This window comes from Dromiciops gliroides, chromosome 2, assembly GCF_019393635.1.
Source record: "Dromiciops gliroides isolate mDroGli1 chromosome 2, mDroGli1.pri, whole genome shotgun sequence".
NCBI lineage: Eukaryota > Metazoa > Chordata > Mammalia > Microbiotheria > Microbiotheriidae > Dromiciops > Dromiciops gliroides.
In genome coordinates, this window is record NC_057862.1 from 286,786,002 (window position 1) to 286,807,370 (window position 21,369).

The following is a 21,369-nucleotide window of genomic DNA, read 5'->3' on the forward strand; positions in this document are numbered from 1 at the left end:
ATGCTCTTCCTCTTTCTCCTCTAACTAAAGGCCTTTACTAATCTCCCCAATTGTTTCTGCTCTCCTTCATTCATATTGCATTTATGTCTTTGTATCCCTGGCATCTAGCACAGTTCCTCAATAAATATTTACTGAACTGAAGGCTTTAGTTGCCAGAACCTTGATTTTGTAATATTTTCTGCTCCTTGGATTGTAGTTCAATATCCAGTCAATGGGAAAAGAATTCTTTTATGATGATTACTTCAATGTCCCTTCACACCTGCATTGGTAAACCTGATCTCAGTTCAGAGCCTTATTCATCATGCCTACTATAAAGCACTACCCTGAAGGCTAGTTTTGACCATAAAAATGAGACAAATTGTCTTTGGGTAGAAAAAATAAAAAGACTTTCTTCTTAGTAAACCATATGCTTTAAATCCCAAGACTGCTTTAAAGAAAATTTCCTGGATTTCTTATTCAAATTCCCTGAACATTTAGTACAGAGCATGTTATTTTCTCCATGCATGTATATCAAATGTTTAATACTTCCTTGACTAGACTGCTAATTTTTAAAACATATGCTAGAATGTATTAAATGACAGAACTCAAAGCCCTCTGTACATGATGATAATTTAACAGAACCTATGATTAACACAAATGCTTTGAGCTATTTCATCAGCAATGATGAGTTATAATTACTTATTCATCCTGTCTTATCAAGTCCAATAAATGATCACTGGAACACATTTTAAGGCTGAGACTAGAAGTAGAATATGTGGCCACAGAAAATAAGAAAGTTAAATGGACCAAGCGGATATCAAACCCATGTACTTGATATCACTGGTACAGAAGTTCCATTCACTGAGCTATGGGGCTATAGATTCTGGTCTACTGGATAAATATTTATTAAATAAATATTTATTAAATAAATAATAAATAATATCAGAGTTTCAAAGGTATTTGAAGGCTAAACTTTTCTGTCTCTCCCCCTCCCTTCTTCCCTTCCTCTCCCTCTCTCTCCCCACCCCCTCACAATGCCTGCTACATAAATCACTGAAACTTAGAGATAATATAATTGTTGTATACCACAAAACTATCAGTTGGCCTAAAGGTCTTACAAGAATTGATCATACTTTTAAAAGGCATTTTAATACTTACTATACATTCACAAATGAAATCAAGAAAAATAATTCCAAACCTAAAAAGATTACATTTCTAAATTTTGTCCCAAATTCCCCAACCATACAGACTAACAAGCTCTAAACAAAGAAACTCTAAAATTAAAGATAATTAAGTAATTAACTTACGATTTGGACTGATGCCCATTTGAAGTTTTAGTTGAAGGATTGTATCTTTCTAGAATAAAAAGATTGCTCAAGTAAGTGACAATTTGAGAAACAATCTAACTGTAGTACCATTTAATGAGAATAACTGAGACGATTCAGATATTAATAATATAGCTACAACCTCTGCTTTCCTAAAAGAAACAATCATTTGTTGTTGTTGTTTGTCCTGTGTTCTCAAAGAGGACCGTGGCATCAGGAGGTCATGACTTGCAGTGAATTGGGTTTAAGCGGGGGGGCGGGCGGGCGGGCAGGCAGCAGCTAGGTGGCACAGTGGATAGAGCACTGGCCCTGGATTCAGGAGGACCTGAGTTCAAATTTGGCCTCAGACACTTGACACTTACTAGCTGTGTGACCCTGGACACGTCACTTAACCCTCATTGCCCCCCCCCCCCAATTTAAGTGAAGGGGGCTGTACAAAGTCACCAGCCTCACTCTCTCCTCCAGAGCCATCTGGGTCCAGTGGGCAAGATATATATATCAAGATGATTGGAGATGGCCCCAGATGTTTAAAACAATTAGGGTTAAATGACTTGCCTAGGGTCACACAGCTAATAAATGTCAAGTTTCTGAGGCCAGATTTGAACTCAGGTCCTCCTGACTCCAGGGCCAGTGCTCTATCCTCCGCATCATCTAGCTGCCTCATGAGAAATTATCAACTCCCCAGTCTGTTGCTACATCAACTGAATATCAATAGTAACAGAAGAAAATCCTTTTTGACTGAAACAATAACTTAATAACTTTTGATATCAAGCAAAGCATACTTAACCATAGTTAATATAATGAATGTAAGTTATAGGTTAGGTTAGTTTGCAATATTTAACTGGAATGCCTGAAATGACTTTTGAAGATGACAGGAATTAAGCTTAAAATGTTATGGTTATGGGTTTCCATCCCACAAAGTACAAATCCCAAATCAATCAATGGTTGTACTTAATAGAATGGTTACTGCTCATGGTCACATGTCAGGCTATAACAGAACTCATTTAGCTAAAGCCAATTCAATGCTTTGCTCTTGTGAGGGACAGTTCCAACTAAAAGATTAGTATCTGGAAGAGAGTTCAGTTTAGGGAGCTTACTAAACCTAGAATCAAAGCACCCAGGTTCAAGACTGTTCTTCCAATTACTACCTCTGTGACCATGAGCAAGTCACTTCATCATTCTGGGCTTCCAGTTTTCTCATTTATAAAATGAGAGGGACCAGAATAGATGATCGAGATTCCTTCCAGCTCTGACATTTTGTGATCCAAAACCCTCACTTATACACAGTATCCTCAGTTGCATATTTTTACCTACTTTGCCCAGCAAATGCCATCACCATGCAATGGTTTCTTAGGGTATCATATTCCACCTGAAGATTTTGGTCTAGGTGTGGATAAATCTCTTTTTCCCTAAGCACAGACAAAAGTCTTAAAGTTTATAGTGGCAACTGCTACTATAATTTGGAATCCAGAGAATAGTTTTGAAAGTTGGGCAGACATGGGAAAATGCATGGGAAAAGCTACAGATGGAAGGGGGAAGAGGGCACTAAAACCTTCTGGGAGTTTCCCATCGAAGTCTTATGTTGTTCTCATGGTCAGGAAAAGATGATTAAGGATACATGAAATTCACTTACATATTTTTGTTAAGCATAACTTGAAAATCCTTCATTTTCATTTATGAGTCAGAAACTTATTTTAACGTGATGAATATTAAATTAATCTGGTCTACAGTGACCTAAGACTTTGCTCTGTAAGTGAAATTAAGTATTCCAAATGTATTACTATAAAGTAACCTATCATCACCAAAAGGTAATAAATGAAGCAGGCATATCTCAAAGGGTACTTGATTTGACAAAGGGAACCAGACAGCTTATTCAAGACAAAACTGTCTAGAACAAAGTCATTCCTGATCCCCTAGAAATAAGTCATGCTACCCCTAATCTATATCTTTCAGACTATTCTGTAACTCCCTTATAATTTAACTTGCATTATATTTTTTGTGTGTACATGTTTATCAATCTTATAAGATTAAAAGTTTATATGGGGAAGGCCTAGTTTTTTTTTTTTTCTTTCGTCTATGTGTCACCAACTCCAAGCACAGTGTACAAAGTACAAAATACAAATTTAATGTCCATTTAATTCAAGGACTAAAGTAACAGAAATACTTACTCTGTTCTCCAGGACCAAAATTTGACTGAGATTCCTAAAAATGAAGGGGAAAAGTTACATCAGAGGGATCAAGAGAAAGCTGAAATATTCATTTGAGAAACTGACTTCAAACCCAACTACTAGTTCCAGCTAACTTATTTCAGAGTACTATTACGTTTTTTATAGTAAGATGACAGTAAAAAAGTTCATTGTTTATAATTTAACATTCTGTTCACCCATCTATTACAGATTATTAGCCAATGCAACTTTGTGATCAATGATGAACTTTCCTTGTGCCAAACAGCAACCTCCTGAATCATTTAAGTGTGCTCTTCTTTCTCTACCAGTCACTAATAGTCCATATTACATTGTTGCTCCTGTCTTAACTCATTACCCTCAATGGAAAATGAATGGTTTCAATTACTCTAATATGGTTGAAACATGCTTTCTTAATTGAAACCATAATTATTATAAGGCAAAGTATAGCTGTTAAAACATTTAGAGAATAAATTTGCTAAAATTCATGGAAATTTGACTGTTGTCACCAACAAAGATATTCCATGGTGTTTTGCATCACTCTGAGTTCAAATCTGAACTCAAGTCGTCCTGAATCCAGGGCTGATGCTTTATCTATTGCATGATCTAGCTGCCCCTGCATCACTCTTTTTTTTTTTTTTAAGAGGAGGAGGAAGGAAAGAGGGAGGGAGGGAGAGAGAGAGGAGGGGAAAAGGGAAGGAAGAAGGAAGGAAAGAGATCATTTATTTATTTATTTTTGGGTGAGGCAATTGGGGTTAAGTGACTTGCCCAGGGTCACCTAGCCAGTAAGTATTAAGTGTCTGAGGGCAGATTTGAACTCAGGTACTCCTGACTCCAGGGCTGGTGCTCTATCCACTGCGCCACCTAGCTGCCCCTCCCTGCATCACTCTTTATCTGTCCCCTACCACCAAGCAAATCTCCTCAGCTTGTAGTGTCGAGGGTCCCCTGCAAAACTCTGTAGTTCCATAAACCCAGCTCCACATAACTTCATTGTGGGATGTAGAGATAGAGTTAAGGATTATGAAGGCACTGTCTCCCAAATTAAGGTTACTACTTCAACATCCTAATCCAAGGAGATCATTTTATAATGCAAATGTCAGATATGCATAAATACAAATATACCTATAGTCAATTCTGGCTCTCAGGTATCCTATTAAATCCCCTAAATCAGCTAAAGGACATTTAACATTACCACTTAAATATAGTCACCAGTCAAAATGCATCATACATGGCAACTAAATACTGCAACTGAATTTAGTTACTTGAAAATCAATGCAAAATTGCAACAACCAGAAAAATATAATACAAAATAGGAACTCTGCTGGTTGCATGCATTTCTAGTATGATATCCATAGGTTATCAGAAAAAAGATACCTTTGACTACATGAAACAAAAAAGCTGTGCACAAACAAAATCAAAGCAACAAAAGTAAGAAAGGAGAATGACTTAGAAAACGATAACAATAGCTACACACACACACCCCCACACACACACCAATAATATATCAATTAGCTCTGATAAAGGTTTGATATCCAAGGCATAAGTGGTCAATGGATATAAACAAACTGCTCAAAATAAGACACTCCCATCAAGGTCCACAAGTACTATCTAATGCATATTTTCAGATTTTCTGATGTAATGATCAGTAGTTCTCATTTCTTTTTTTTTTTGTCTTTAAAAATACTATGTTATGGGGGCAACTAGGTGGTGCAATGGATAAAGTACCAGCCCTGGATTCAGGAAGACCTGAGTTCAAATCTGGCTTCAGACATTTGACACTTACTAGCTGTGTGACCCTGGGCAAGTCACTTAACCCTCATTGCCCCACAAAAAAGAAAAAGAAAAGAAAAAAAATACTATGTTATATGGGATAGCTCACAAAGCAGGTAATAGGAAATACAGGGAAAGGAGGGAAAAAAACTTTGTTTTTAAAAAATAAAACTTGGGGCAACTAGGTGGCGCAGTGGATAAAGCATCGGCCCTGGACTCAGGAAGACCTGAGTTCAAATATGGCCTCAGACACTTGACACTTACTAGCTGTGTGACCCTGAGCAAGTCACTTAATCCTCGTTGACCCCCCCAACACCCCCCACCCCCCAAAGCAACCTCAACATTAATTTTCAAGGCCTAAATATTGTCTCTGAGAAGAATTAAGTAAATGTATTTTCTTCCCTGCTTCATTGTGGAAGTGAGCATCTATGGCTGAGAAATAATGCATAGTGCTGACTGGTTCTGTGGGATACCCTGTCAACTTTAAATCTTTGTTATAAACTTCAATGGATAGGAAGGGGAATCTTGAGAAACAAATATGATATAAAAACAAAAGGTTTAGATTTTTTGTTGTTTTTTTGTTTGTTTGTTTGGCGGGGCAATGAGGGTTAAGTGATTTGCCCAGGGCCACACAGCCAGCAAGTGTCAAGTGTCTGGGGCCGGATTTGAACTCAGGTCCTCCTGGATCCAGGGCTAGTGCTTAATCCACTATGCCACCCAGCTGCCCCAAGGTTTTGATTTTTTAAAAAATAGTTTCGAATGTTTGCGTTATTCTGCTAGCTACTTTCCTAACTGTCCTCTGTCCTATTACTTCTAGTAAACATTCAAATTGATCATAAAGAATAACTTTTGGGGTAGATTGCTAGAATCTGCCAATATTCTATTTAATAACTTTTACTTAAATGGTTATTGGTGATATTAGTGTAGATTACTTTTTCACTGATATCCTCTGGTTTGAGTATCAGGATCATATATGTTCTATAGAAAAAATTTCTTGGAGTCCTGCTTTTTTCTATTTTTGAATACAGTTTTTGAAACAAATTAGTTTTTGTACTTTAAATATTTGATAGAACTCACTAATAAGTCCAATACTAGTGTTCCTAGCATTTTCTTCTGTAAAAGTTAATATATGGCTTATTTGTAGCATTTATATTAGAAGGGATCATCAAGTCATCTAGTCCAATTCCTTATTTTACAGATGACAAAGTCAAGGTCTACAAAAGTTATGTTATTTGTCATGCTCAAATAATAGTGGCAGAGTAAGGATCTGAAAAAGAAAGAACCTCTGATACGAAGCTTATTTCCCTGTACCCTAGACTAGGTCATTTGAGTTAACTGTCTTAATTTTATTTTTCTGTAGATATTCATCCATACCACTTGAGACTTTCAGTAAGTTTATAACTTTATATATTCTCCAATTATTGTAATTTCTCTCATCATTAATTTTTACAATTTGTCTTCTCGAGTAATTTAACTAATAGTTTAATCAGTTTTCAAAATATTTTCAAAAACTCAATTTTTGTTTCATTATTTCAATTTTTATAATTTTCAAATCTGTTTACTTAAATTTTAATTTCCAAATTTGCCTCTTCATGGTTGTTTGGGGTTAATTTGTTGATTTCCCTTCATAGCCTAAGTTTTTATTTATTAGTCTTTTCTCTCATTAATATAAGTGCACAAAACTACAAATCTGCCACTGAAGACTAGTTTAGCTGCATGCCAAACATGTTGTTATATTACTGCCTTCATTATCTGTAACATAATTTTTAAAAGTCTTTCTTTCAGATGGTCTTTGCTCTCAATATTTGGCAAATATTTTCAATTTTTTAAACTATCCTTTTTTTCCACACATTAATTTTTTTCCCCTAATATAGTCCTCCACCCTTGAAAAATTCATCCCTTAAAAGAGAAAAAAGGAGTTCAGCAAAACTAACCAACACACCAACTAAGCTGGTTACCAGTGTATGGGGTGTTTCACAATGCTTTATCTCACCTCTGTAAATAAGAAAGTGAAGCACATTCTTGTTTCTCTTCTTTGGGGGCAAGCTTGGTCATTATAATTACACGGTATTTATTTTCAATTTGTTTTTGTTCTTTCAGTTGTAGATCTCATGCATACTGTTTTGCTAGTTCTGTTTGTTACATTAAAAAAAAAATTTCATAGTATGTAGGCTAACTAGCATTTATTAAGCACATACAATGATCCAAAAAGTTAAAAAACAAAAACTGGTCCCTGCTCTCAAGCAGTTCAGTCTAATGGTAATTTCCATTATCAGTAAACAATGGGTTATGGTGTACAAAGGATGTATTTAAGATCTCTACTTTTCTATATTTATGAGTTCTTTATGTTCCAGAGCTAATGTTCAGAGAGAGAGAGAGACAATGAATAAATGCAGGTGGAAAAATTACACTTTATTTTCACTAACCTTTAGTATTCTGTGCAGGCCTATGAATTCTGTTTTTTACATTTGAAAATATTATTCTGAGAAGGGATTCATAGGTTTCACCAGACTGACAAAAGGGGTCCATCTCTAACTTGCAGCATTAATTATTTTCCTCTCCCTATTCTTGTCTCCTGGGTACATTTTTCCTTGCTCTCCTAGCCTTAAAAAATCTTCCAAGTACTGTCCTACATCTCTTCCTTTTTTCTTGCCAAATTTATAGACTTCTGCTCTCACTGCCTCATTGCCCATTAACTTATCAACTCCTTGAAATCTTGGTCTACAGAAATTGCTATTTCCAATGGTCCTTTCTTAAGTCCTCATCCTCCTTTGCAGTTTTTGACACACTGTTAATCACCTCCTTTCTCCAGTCTGTTTTCTCCTCACTGTCTTGCATAAACACTGCTCTCTCTTAGCTACGTGACTTGTTCTTTCTTAATCTCCTTTGCCAGACAATCAACCATCTCTTGCTCCTTAAAAACATGGGTGTCCCCAAATGTTCAATTCTGGGCCTTTTCGCTCTATACTTTCTCTCTCATCAGTAACCAGTGTTTTTCTTCTTAGGTCAAATGATTTCTCTATATATAAAGTCTAAATCTCTCTCTTGAACTTGACTAACTGCTTGCTAGGTATCCCTTTGGAATCTCAAACTTTATTTAATAAGTATGATTTTAGTATTTTCAGTTTCAGTAAAGGACAAAAAATTGGAACAGATAAAAATGGCTATAAATACTTCAGACTAAAGTGAAGACAAAGAAAAGAAATGTGACTTGTGTTCTATAAGAGGCAATCACAGTCAAGGTGGAAAGACAAAGGAGATAGTCAGGTCAATACTAAGGATACAGTATAGTCATTACTGACAACTTATGAATCCCAAACTCACTTTGGGAACTGAATATCACATTTAAATATCTTCATAACTTTACTCGAGTCATTTAGAGTTCATTTAGAGTATGAAAGTAATTTTGTTTACTCACTTTAGTTGGAAAAGGAAATTTAGAAGGTTCTGTTTTGCATGGTGTATGAATTGCAGTTAAGGGGGGTGGCCATGAGTGGGTCATCTCCTGAAATTAATTATTACAATTAGTTTACAAACAAGTCAAATATAAAAAAGCAAACTATGCCAAAAGCCCTATTTTTATTTGCCATAACTTTTTTCATATATGTTGTGTGTATTTGCACATGTCCAACCTAGAAAATGCATCTAATTAGCTAACAAATATCTAAGTCTTTACTATGTACAAAGCATATCATTACGAAGATGAATAATAAAGCCCATAATGACCTGATATCCACGGCCTAGTTGAAAAGGTCAAGCAAATGAAGATTTCAAATAAGACTAATGTCTATTTATAAATCCAATGTCAAATGAGTATTATAGGCAAAAAGCCACTGTGGCTACTAGTTAAGAACGACTTTACTTGCCAAGTTGAGAATCCAGATAACAAACAGCTCTATTCTTTTTAGTACCCACAGCCCAGGAATGTAATTTCTGGTCATGAATTTATTTTAATTAGATTCCAATGCTATTCTCAACCTAAGTGATTAGCAGACTTCATTAGGACCAGATCCACACCTCAAAAACATTGTTTGCTACGCCTGGCAAGTGATAAGTTGTGCTTATTCCTGTTCTCAAAGCTAACTGTCAATTTGGAGGCTTCTGTGAGTTTTTTAAAAACACTCTCTTGGAAGCGTGAAGCACTCCTGATTGTAGTTAAAACAAACCATTTGATGGGAGAGCAAAAATGTTGACCCTGGCAAAAATCTATTATTCTCACTGATTTTAGCCAAACACACAAACAACTTTCATAAGCCAAAATAACCAGATAACTTACTTTAAGAATTTCATCCACAGAGCTCACATCACCAGATGCAGATGCCTAAAAAAAGTAAGATTGCTGATGATTTTTCAAGTCAACATATGAAGTCATGCTAAACAAGTGAGGAAAGTAACAAGGAAAAAGCACATTCAAACAAAACACCATTTAATATTATCATATTGGGAGAATATACTTTTTTTTGATAACATATGGCTTAAACCACCACCATACACAGCATAAGCAGAATAAGCTCCAAAAGGAAAGTTGGCCTTAATATAAAAAGGCACATCATTTGAAAAAAAACAAAAACAAAAACAAAATGGAAGAAATAGCTTTCAGATTTATGGTTTGGGGGAAAATTAATACTGAAACAAGAAATAGACTACAAAAGCAAAATAATTTTAACTCTATACAATTTTTAAAATCATTGCATATAAACCAACAAACATTGTTCTACAAGGGAAGAGTAAAAATGGAAGTTGAAAAATAAATGGTACCAACCAGGAAAGAGATTGCTAAAATTAGAAATGGAGCTTTGCTTTTAAAGTAGTATTTAATGAACAAACTGGCTTTTTAAAAAAAAATGCTATCTTTTGTTTTAGTATCACCTTCAGTTCTGAATGCCTCCCTCTGCATTCCCATTACCCAAATCATCCCTTGCAACAAAAGGAGAAAAGTTGTTCAGAAAAACTAACCAACAAATCAACTGAGTCTGACAATACAGGGTATTTCAAAAGGGGGTGGGGGGGGAAGGAATCCCTCTTCATATGCAATGTTCCACACTCTTAGTAACTCACCTCTCTTAATAAATAGGCATTGTCTCATCTCTATTCTTTTGATCTCACTCATTATAATTACTCAGCAAACAAACTGACAAATTTAATTAATTTTGATACTCTGGATTTTTGGGTCCTGAAATTTTCCTTTCCTAAAAACCTAAAAATTTGCCATTTTACTAATATTATGGTTCATTCCTTTAACTACTTTGAAGAACAGTTTGGAATTGTCATTACTATACAAACAATGTATTTCAAACAACTATGAATTTAAAATGTGTCTCAATATCTTCAAGGTACTTAGTGAGAGCCCTGACATTTATCTCTAGTATAAATCAGAACAGATGCAAATATAATATATAATCTACATAACCCAAAGGGAGAAAAAGGTTGGTTATAAATGAATCACGCTTGCCACTTCATCAGAGTTTCCTGGCTGGACAGGGCTGTTTCCTATACACAATTCAACAACAAAGGCACTGAAGTCTTCACAGAAATCAAAAAAATCAATCACAAAACATTGTATACATTAACAGGAAGATTTCTTGCTGCCAAAAAACCAAATGGCTAGCTTAGGGTCAGTGTTATTTACTAAACTTTTTACACAAGGCCCCATTTTCCTCAACTCTAAAATGAAAACTATGGGTGAGGATGGTCTCAGGTCCCTTCCAGTTCGAAATTTATGCTTCTATGATCTACCTTAAATCCAGGTTCTTATAAGTAAATAATCAACTTACATCTAATGGTTGGGAAGGTATTTTTAGTTTGGTTAGATGTGCTTTGCTACTAGGCTTCAGTTCACTCATGTTGTTGCTATGGGATTGGCTGCTGTAGTGCTCAGAAGTTAGCTTTGGTTCCATGGACTCCTGTCCATCCATGGGCCTTACATAGGCGGTAGGTTTCTGTAACATTGAGTTTGACTTTGACATCAATGAAGGTGGAAAAGACTGGCTAGAGTGCTGTCCACTTGAAAATGAAGGAACACGTGAAGGTGAGTCCCAATTTGCATCAGGGTCTCGTGGTGATTTGGTACGCTGCTCCTTACTGTGGTGATCATTCCCATGAGCTCTGGAATGACTAGAGCTTAATGAAGAAACAGCAGGTGGTTTTCCAGGACTGGAAGAACGAGATTTGGAGTGTTCTGATCCGTGCTGGCTTTTTTTACGACTACCACCACCACCACCACCACCACTACTACTGTATGATTCACGGTCATGCCTCTGACCAACACTACTAGTGCTGTTACTGCCACTTCCACTGGTCCGTTGGTTAGTGTGTCCACTCTGTAAACCTGAAGACCGCTTCTGTGACTGGGAAGAAGTGCTAGGTGCTGGTCCTACGGGAGTCCATTTGCTGCTCTGATGAGAGCTACCATGTCTGTGTTCACTAAAGAAACTTGGGTTTGCTTTTTCATCTGCTGCTGATGGTATGGTAGGTTTGGGAATTGCAACAAGCTTTTGTAGAGATCTGTCTCCTATAAAATCCTTCATTTCGTAGGAGTCATCGTAGTTTCCAAGCATGCTCTGAATACGACTAGATAATTTGTCTTCTTTGCTAGTCTACACAAAGAATAAAATGATATGAAATTACAATAAAGCATATAATTAAGATTTTTTTTCAACTAAGCAGGAAAATTTTGAAAAACTTTATACCTGACTAATCCAAGTTTGAAAACTGCCAGAAATTATAAGGAAATCCCAACTCCATTACTTAAAGAAAAACTCACTCTCTTTTAATAATACATTTTTACATTTAAATATTTTGTGTCACTAAGACTTTAAAAGCTCTAAAACTTAATATGTGAAAATTCAAGGGAGGAAAATCAAAAGAGAAGGGAAATTATTTCACTGCTCTGAAATTTCTTTTTGCTGGGGCTGAAAACCTTGGTGGCTAAAGAGATGCTTTTGGTGGCAGCAAGCAGTTTGGAAAATCAATGAAAACACCATGATTTTCCAAAATGCAACCTAGCTAGATCTCTTCCTCTAATAAATTTGCTGGTAAAAGAGTTGGGGGAAAAAATTTATACCAGGGAAGCAGAAACATCAAACTTCAATATTCCCTCACTTATCAAAGCTCTAAGCTCTGATCAAAATGGCTATACTTGTATTCTGACAGTTTAGGAAAACATCCCCAAGGAACATGATATAATGTTCCTTAATATTCAGTATTAGGGGCAGCTAGGTGACGCAGTGGATAGAGCACTGGCCCTGGATTCAGGAGGTCCTGAGTTCAAATTCAGCCTCAATGTTATGGTTCAATTAAAACTGGAATATTTCCCTAATTCGACAAAGCTTCAGGTTAGTGAGTTGGTCAATGTCCGTATTTTGACTGCCAATGAAAACATCTCTAAGAATGTAATGTTTCCTGGTATCCCAATTACGTTTAAAAGGATAATTAAAAATTCAGTGAAATCAGTCTGTGCTTCATACCCAAACAATAAACATTTTCCCCCAAACTCGTAACAACAGTAACAGTAATTTTTAAAAGCTACAAATTTAAGAAAGTACAAAGACAATTTGAAATATTATATTCTGGTCATCCTTTAATTTTAATATGCACTAAAGTTTTAATATCAATAACATACCAATGTAAATAGGTACTTAGTAACAAAGGGGAATTGGCCAGTCTATATTTGTATCCCTGATAAACTTCACAAAATTTGGAGAAATTTCTTTGGTTACTGTCTAAACAGAATTAATACTATCTCACCACCAAAAGCAACATAAAATAATAATATTTAGGCTGGCACTTATCAGTTATGACTTCAGAGTTCTTAAAAAGTAATTGTCAATAATACATGAGAGAAACAAATGCATAGCTCTTTAAATTGTATCATAAAGTTCAGAATCTACTATAAATTGCCATCTCAGGCTTCATCTTAGCTGATTACTTTTTTTTAAATTTAGTCAAAATTATCCTCCTTTTGCCTTTTTTCTCCCTGGACCTTGCCCACATACAACACTTTTAAAAAAATGTATTTATACAACATAAATAGCTATGCCAATAGACCTAGATGAAATATAGAAAAACTTACAAAAAACTCTTGCATCAAATATATTGTTTTCAGATTTTTAAGTGCTGAAATTTTTGGTTTGTTTTCTATACAGGTCAAGAGAAGAGATGCTTGTCTTCTTAGTATTATTACTGTCATGATACACTAACTGTATATACTTCACAGATTTGAAAATAGACAAAATAGATCAGAAGCAATTAAAGGAACTCCAATAAGTAACCAATAATAAAGGATATTTCAAGTTTCTCAAAATTTTTAAAAGTCAGAATTTTAGCAAGGGTAATGCTGTTGATTAGTGTTATTATGTAATTATAAATCAAATACCAGAAAGTATTCTTAATTTTGTTGAAAGAAATTCAACAGAAAAATTAAGAGGTGCAGCTACTCAGAACAAGATCAACATTTGTCATGTGTCCTAATTGATGCCTGTAGTATATTGCTTAAATTTACTGTTTCATTATTAAGTTTCATTAGTCATTGTATCTTAAGATTTAAAAAACTAGTTTAGAAACTAGAAAAAAACCTTAAGGGGCAATAACTCAAACTTGGGTTTCAATAAGCAACATGCTACTGTTTTGTCTATTTTGATCAAAATTAACCTGATACAACACCACATTTATTGTGAGCAATTAAAAAATATAGCAATAAAATGCAGTTGCAAATTAAAATAAAACCGCATCTTAAGGCTACAAGAAGCATAGAAGTTGGAAGTTTCAGAATAATAAAGGCCATTAAGGATCACCTAGTCCAACTAAAATATTTTACAGATAAGGAAAATTAGTTCCAGGAGTTAAGGGATTTGTTCAAGATCACACAGCCAGGGGCAACTAGGTGGCACAGTGGATGAAGCGCCAGCCATGGATTCAGAAGGACCTGAGTTCAAATGTTACCTCAAACACTTGACACTGGCTGTGTAACCCTGGGCAAGTCACTTAACCCTCATTGCCCTACCAAAAGAAAAGAAAAAAAAAGATCATACAGCCAGTTAGTGACAGACTAGAAGATACAACAAGAACCAAATTTTCACGTTAAAAAAATAATAATCATAATAATATAGAACCATTACATTTTATTTTGATGCAAGTTTAAAATTAGGTAAACTCACAACTTTGTATGGTTCAGCAAAGAGAGGAGAGTTAGGTGGGAAGGCTTCTTCACCCTGATGAATTTCCTGATTTCGCCTTTCCCTTTCTTTCATACGAAGCACATTCCGGTCTTCACGGTTCATGTTGCTATGAACAAAAACATAATATTCTATCATGGATAGAAAAAGAAAGGGAAGGGAAGATAACATATGTTGTATTGAATATGTCCATTCAGTACTTAGAATCGGAGAGTTCCTTATCACAGCCTCTCTCCCAAACAAGAAAAAATACTACCTAAGTACGATCATGAATTGGAGTGTTGTCTAATCACTACTGAAAGATGTTTCACTAGTGAATTTTATACAATAATTTACACACAAAACCATAACCCAGAATTGTCCAACCCTTCCACCAACACACTTTTTACTAATATAAGTAAATTTGTTCAAGGGAGTTTGCTACAAATCAGTCAAGGGAAATTTTGTAAATGTGATTTCTCTAAATTCTGAATGCACCACTGAAATACAACTTACTACCACTAAATATTATGCCTCTAGGTTTTCTTTTTAAGAAATCTCCTAACTTTTTTCTACTTATATGAATTATAACCATACTCCCCCCTCCTCCTCCTTCCCCTTTTCCCATGTCCCCACAGGCCAGTGCTTGTTCTCTACTTTTCATCTACCTTATTTTGATTTCTTTTTGTTCCCAACACAGCTTCCTTGGTGTCCATTCTGTACTGCAGTTTGACCTCAGCTTTGCTGTTGTTCTAGATTCCCTAAAAAACGACATTTCTGCTCTAAATACATTAATATTTCAATAAATGGCAAAACTGGACCATCTAATCCAGGTTTGTTGGGGGTGGGAGACCATATCACAATTTTATCCAAAATTATCTTGGATTAACATCATTAGATTGTATAGAAAAATAGAAAATTTTACTTTAAAGGGGGAAAAGGTATTTTTATTTCTTTAACTGATTGACGTTCTATTTCTACTCAGAGCAGAACAAGGAGAGCCAGTAGAAAGGATTTAGGTAAAAGAAATAACTAAAAAGAGTAACTGGAATGGGTTATCAAGGGAGATGTGCACAACCTACTTCCCTAAAAATCCTGAATCATTTGTCCTGGTTTTATTAGGAACAGCACTGTAATGGCAAAGCAATTCTTCTTATCTTGTGCCATGTACTTAATCTAATAAGAAATTCGTGACTCTTTTGTTTAATTAAAAGAACTATATAAAAATAGGGGAGTTGAGCATTCACTTGAATGCTTAGTATCAAAAGGTCAGTTTCTGAAAACAAAAATGTTAATTTCACATTATTTGATTCTGTATTTATGTAGATTTATATAATCATTTATTAAGAATGCCTTTTTTAAAACTTCTAAATGAATATTTAAGCCAAAAATCTTATCAGAGTAATTGAAGGCGAAGACAAATACCTTTGACATTTTTGGTCTCCTCAGTCCCTACCATAATGCCAAGCACACAGGAGCATTAATATGTGCTTGCTGTTAATATTTGATTCCTTTAGGTTATAAAGCTTTGCTAAAAGTTGTCCTGTCAAACTTAAGAAAAAAATAACTACCATCTATGACTTTCTTAAAATACCAGAAGAATAGGAAAAAAAAGTTTAAAGACTATGGTTTATCTTAATTTGCTTTAGTCATGGCAAAAGTTTCTAAATATGAGATACATTGTTTTGTTGAAATGTATGCTACTATGCAATTCAACATTTTATTTCCATTAAATTTAGGTCTAAAAGTTTCATCAAAGTTTATTTGTGAAAAATTTCATTCTCTTCTTTTGGAGGAGGAAATGAGAGAATCACTGGTATTTTTTTTAATTAGTAAGGAGAGGGTAACTTGCCATTTTTGAAGTCCAGCTGCGTCTTTAACTAAACATGAAGAGTTATTTCAATAAAACAACTGAACTTTTCCCCTCCTCTCTTAGAACATCAATATATTTACCTAATTAATTTGAACTCCTCACTGAAAATCTAAAATAATTCTGGCAGGAATTCTTTGATAACAAATTCCATGGAACCTGTGTTGTGTAGAAACAATTGTTTAGATAAATTTATCTAAAAATAACCATATCTGATGAAATTACAATCTTAATCCATTGAGTCTAGAAATAAAATAACTTCTCTTTGGAATGAGCACGTGAAAACAAGTAATCAAAATTTCATAGGGGATGGAAGGAGATGTATATACATATTCCTTGTTCTCATGTCCCACCTATATCCCCTCTTTAGCCTAGTATTTGAATTTTCTTGTGACATTTTCATGAGTGATTCAGAAGTTGAGGTGAGTTGTTTTGGGGTCTTTTTTTTGGGTGGGGCAATGAGGGTTAAGATCACACAACTACTAAGTGTCAAGTGTCTGAGGCCAAATTTGAACTCAGGTCGTCCTGAATCCAGGGCCAGTGCTTTATCCACTGTGCCACCTAGCTGCCCCTATGATGTTCTTTCTATTACACTGAGCTGCCTCCCCTATTTCCCATATTTCCAGCATTTTTACACAAGAAGCTGTTAATATTCCTCATTTCACCTAAACAACCATCTCTATAGAGAAACTTAAAACTGGCTATACACTGTGTAGCTACCCTGGCTTTTAGGCCACCCGTGAATTTTTGGGAACCCCCAAACTCTAATTCTTCCCTTTAAATTTATGGTGAGGTTCTTAAAAAAGACAACTTTGAAAATTAAAAGGAAATATGAAGTTTATTGTCTTTTTTGTTCCTGTAATATGTCCACTCCCCTCACCCCAGCTATGCTTCTCATTAAAACAGAAGGGGCTAAGGGCCCTCTAGTAATCCTATGGTAAGAATGTTGGGGCGATTCAATTCAATAAAAAATTAAAGTGCCCACTATATAGAAAGCACTGTGCTAGGCACTGAGATACAAAAGGAAGCTGAAAACCACTTCCCTCATCTCCAGAGGCTTACAAGCTACTAACAAAGAAAGATAAGGCATGTGCAAAATTAGGGTGTAAGGGGGCAGAGGAGTGATCTAAACAAAGGGCTATAAGAAAATTTAAGTCAACACTTAGGAAAAATCAAGGAAAGCTTCGTGGAGCAACTAAAAGCTGACCGAAGTCTCATGGGACATTTTAACAGGGAAAGATGAGGGTGTTCTCTTGACTATTACCCGTCACAAAAATATTGCATGAAAACAGCAAACCAGTGGAAAAAACCCGACACTGAGTAATTCTTACCTAATTCAAAACTCTTAAGAGTAAAACTTGTTTGCTATTTGTGACAGAAAGCCAGGGTGCACAAGGGTGCACAATGCCATTTGGTTGCTATTTGGTAAGACACCAGAAAGTTTTTTAGGCACAATTTACTGAACATTGGACCCAAAATCAAAAAAACCCGAGTCTTCCTGTGTGGCCCTGGGAAAGTCACTTAGCTTGTTTGCCTCAGTTTCCTCAACTGTAAAGTGGTTGTTATAAAGATCAAATGAGATAATATTTGTGAAGTGTTTAGCACAGTGTCTGGCACATAGCAGAAATTTAATAGAGGCTTTTTCCCTTCACCCTCCCTCTGCCACTTCCCAAATGATAGTTTCTACTGTTGAATTTTAAGACATCTAGAGCTAACTGGTTTTATCATGTCAGTTTGGTAGCCAAGATACTTCAACTTCAAGAACTGAAGTTCAAGACTTTGAAGTAACCTCTTTTAGTTTAAAATCTCATCAAGCATTTACAGGCACACTGCCTAAGGCTATTTATACATTAGCACATTTTTTGATAAGACTCTATGTAGGGAATTGTCAAAAATGTTGATGTCAGAGTTTCTAAGGTTTAAGTCTAAGGCTTGCTTCTATGTTCTCATGGACAGTTCCCCTGTATTCTACATCCCTAATCCCAAACTACCATTTTGTAAAAATATGCCCCTCCTCCTTCCCCTACTGATTCAATCAGGAGCAAGAATGAGACCACACTAATAAAAAGGCATAAATCCATCAACATTCGTTTTTAATAAGGGGGAGGGAAAAGCCAGAGGGGCACCAAGAGAAAAGAAAGGATGCAAGCAAGATTGCCCTCTTAAACCATCTCTCTGTAGTATCTGTTTTCATGGGGAAGAGAATCTACTAAAGTTGTCTTTTTAGAGGTTAACTACAACATCCAACCTGAGAGGTATTACAGTAAGGTTCCACATTACACTGAGAAGTGTGGAAAATAATACATTTCTGGAAACTAAAGGGGCACTAAATAAAAAGGAAAACGATAATATGCCACACACATTGTGCGTGACTTTAAGGACAAGGTACCTAGGCTAACCAGCAGTGACAATCTCACCATGAATGTTCAAAGTAAAGTGAGTTCTCAGTATTGTACAACTGATCAGAGATGACATTTTCTAGTAACATCTCATTACATTAATTATTCATTCAAACATACAAGCCAGATCTAATTTAAATAGCTGATTTTATCATATTTCCTACATCCTATCATAACTTCCTACAAAAGTAATTACTTGAAAGCCTGATTTTTCAAAGATTTATTGGCACAAAGTTTAATAAGCAATTACATTAGGTGCTATAAGCCCAAAACACCTTTCGGAAAACCATCAATTCAGTAGATCATTATAACTGGTTAAAAAAAAAAAGTTCAATCTACTAGAATAGGATTTTGAGTCTGGTACTTTCACTTTTTCATGTACAACTCACAGGTCTATCAGACCTCAGAACTGGAGAAAGATCTATTGTGTTTGTAAACCAGTTGGTCATTAATATTTTGAAGTCCTTTGTTAGAATATCTAAATTAATTTTTAAAATAACATTGTTATTATGACACCCCAACTATTCACTGTCTTCAGGAAGATTTTAAGAAAAAATTGAAGAATTTATTACAGACAATACTCTCAATAAATACAAGGAACAAAATATGGGGGAAAGGCCCAAATAAAACAAAACCTAAACTGTTTGGGGGGTTTTAAAAGGAGACAAAGATAATCTTTTTTTAAAAGCTATTTATGGGGCAGCTAGGTAGCACAGTGGATAAAGCACCAACCCTGGATTCAGGAGGACCTGAGCTCAAATCAGGCCTCTGACACTTGACACTTACTAGCTGTGTGACCCTGGGCAAGTCACTTAACCCTCATTACCAGCCCCCCCCCCAAAAAGCTATTTGTTCTGTCTCCTTGTGACCTATTTTCTTTTTATCCAACTTTAAATTTTTGTTGCCCTTGTTTTCATATATTAAGTCAATATCTATGCAGTTCTAATTCAGTGTTACCTTTGTTTAGGATTATTTCATGTTAAGTCTTTCCATATTGCTATGTATGTATTCTTGTCATTTCTTACAGAATAAATCTTCACTTAACTCTGCCGAATCCCCTTTCATAAACTCATAGAAAGCTGCTATCCTCATTTCCTACATTTCCTCTTGTCACTCATTTCTTAACCCCTTGCTGATTTCCAATCCCAACAATTTAATAAAACTGCTTTATAAACTGCTAAATCCAAAGATCTTTTCACATTCTACTTTCAGAAGCTCATTCTACTAAAATATCTTTGCATCTTTTGGCATTTCAGATTTTCCTTTCATTCTATAGTCTTGGTCTTCTCCACTTATCTGACCATATTCTTCAGATTCTTTTAATAGACCATCCTATAATTCAAGCCCATTAAGTACAGGACACATGATTCCCTAAGCTTCTATCCTGGATCCTCTTCTCTTTCTAATAATCTCTTGGTGATTCTCATCAGTTCCCACTCGGTCCTAAACTCTCTTTCTCTCTTACATTTCAGTGCCATATAGCCAAATGTCTCCAACTAGATGTTCAGGCAGCATCTAAAATGCAATATCTCCAAAACAAATCATCATTTCCAATCTAAACCTGCTGCTCCTCCTCCAAATTTTCCTATTTCAGTCAAGATTATCACCTCTAGGGGGCAGCTAGGTGGCACAGAGGATAAAGCACTGGCCCTGGATTCAGGAGGAACTGAGTTCAGGTTCAAATCCAGCTTCAGACACTTGACACTTACCAGCTGTGTGACCCTGGACAAGTCACTTAACCCTCACTGCCCCACCAAAACCAAAAATAAACAAAGATTATCACCTCTGGTACAAAGATAAATCAACAAACCTGGGCTGGGAGTCAAGTAAACTGATTCTACTCTCACTTATGCACTAACTTACTGAGTTGAGTGACTAGGCAAAGGTAAATTCATTTCACCTCTCTAGATCTCATTTTCTTCTATTTTGAATCTAGGGGTAGTATAATTAGACAGAAGTTTGTATGACAAAGATCTGAGGGGGTTAATGAACTACAAACCCCATGAGTCAACAATGAGATATGACAGCCAAAAGAATTATCATCATGAGCAAAATTAAGAGAAATACAGTTGGGGAGCAGCTAGGTGGTGCTGTGGATAAAGCACAGGCCCTGGATACAGGACTTGAGTTCAAATCCAGACTCAGACACTTGACATTAGCTGTGTGACCCTGGGAAAGTCACTTAACTCTTATTGCCCTGCCCCCCCCCAAAATACAGCTGAAGAGCAGAGCTAGCTAAAAAAAAAAAAAAAAAAGCAGAGCTAGGGTGGCAGACTAGTAGGAAGCAATACAGTTAAAATTCCTCCCAAAAGATCAAGAAAATGCAGACACATACGGATACATGTTTAATGACTTCACACATAGATCTGATATCATATTGCTTGCCTTCTAAATGGGTGGGGGAACGGCAGGAGGAAGAGAATTCAGAATTTTTTTTTAATGAATGTCATAAGTGAATGAATGAACAAGTAAAGGGTGGGGGGAAGGGGGAGAATGCACCAGATTGAATCTTGATGGAGAAATCCAGAGAAAGTCACATTGTTATCTGTCCAGCCTACCACAGCATAAGGAGACATAAACAGAGGTCTCCAGAAATTGGAAATGAATGGGTCAGCTAAGGAGCACAAGAAACTCAAGCACTCCTGTGCCCAGGCAAAGGCTGTACACTAGGGCCAGAGGAGGTCCCAGAGC

General features: G+C 35.7%; 1 protein-coding gene across 2 annotated transcripts in view; it reads right to left on the reverse strand.

The window, feature by feature from the left end:
• Nucleotides 1–21,369, reverse strand: part of AFF4 (AF4/FMR2 family member 4) — an 88,587-nt gene that overhangs the window by 34,674 nt on the left and 32,544 nt on the right. Inside the window, exons 2-8 of one of the 2 annotated variants that reach the window (XM_043982435.1) lie at nt 15,078–15,170; nt 14,413–14,539; nt 11,032–11,853; nt 9,534–9,578; nt 8,676–8,762; nt 3,473–3,506; nt 1,287–1,335 (exon numbers count right to left, since the gene is read on the reverse strand). In XM_043982435.1, coding sequence (XP_043838370.1) covers nt 1,287–1,335; nt 3,473–3,506; nt 8,676–8,762; nt 9,534–9,578; nt 11,032–11,853; nt 14,413–14,535 — 1,160 coding nt within the window. In that variant the 5' untranslated portion in view covers nt 14,536–14,539; nt 15,078–15,170. The remainder of the gene's footprint in view (nt 1–1,286; nt 1,336–3,472; nt 3,507–8,675; nt 8,763–9,533; nt 9,579–11,031; nt 11,854–14,412; nt 14,540–15,077; nt 15,171–21,369) is intronic. The other variant, XM_043982434.1, reaches the window with a different exon arrangement.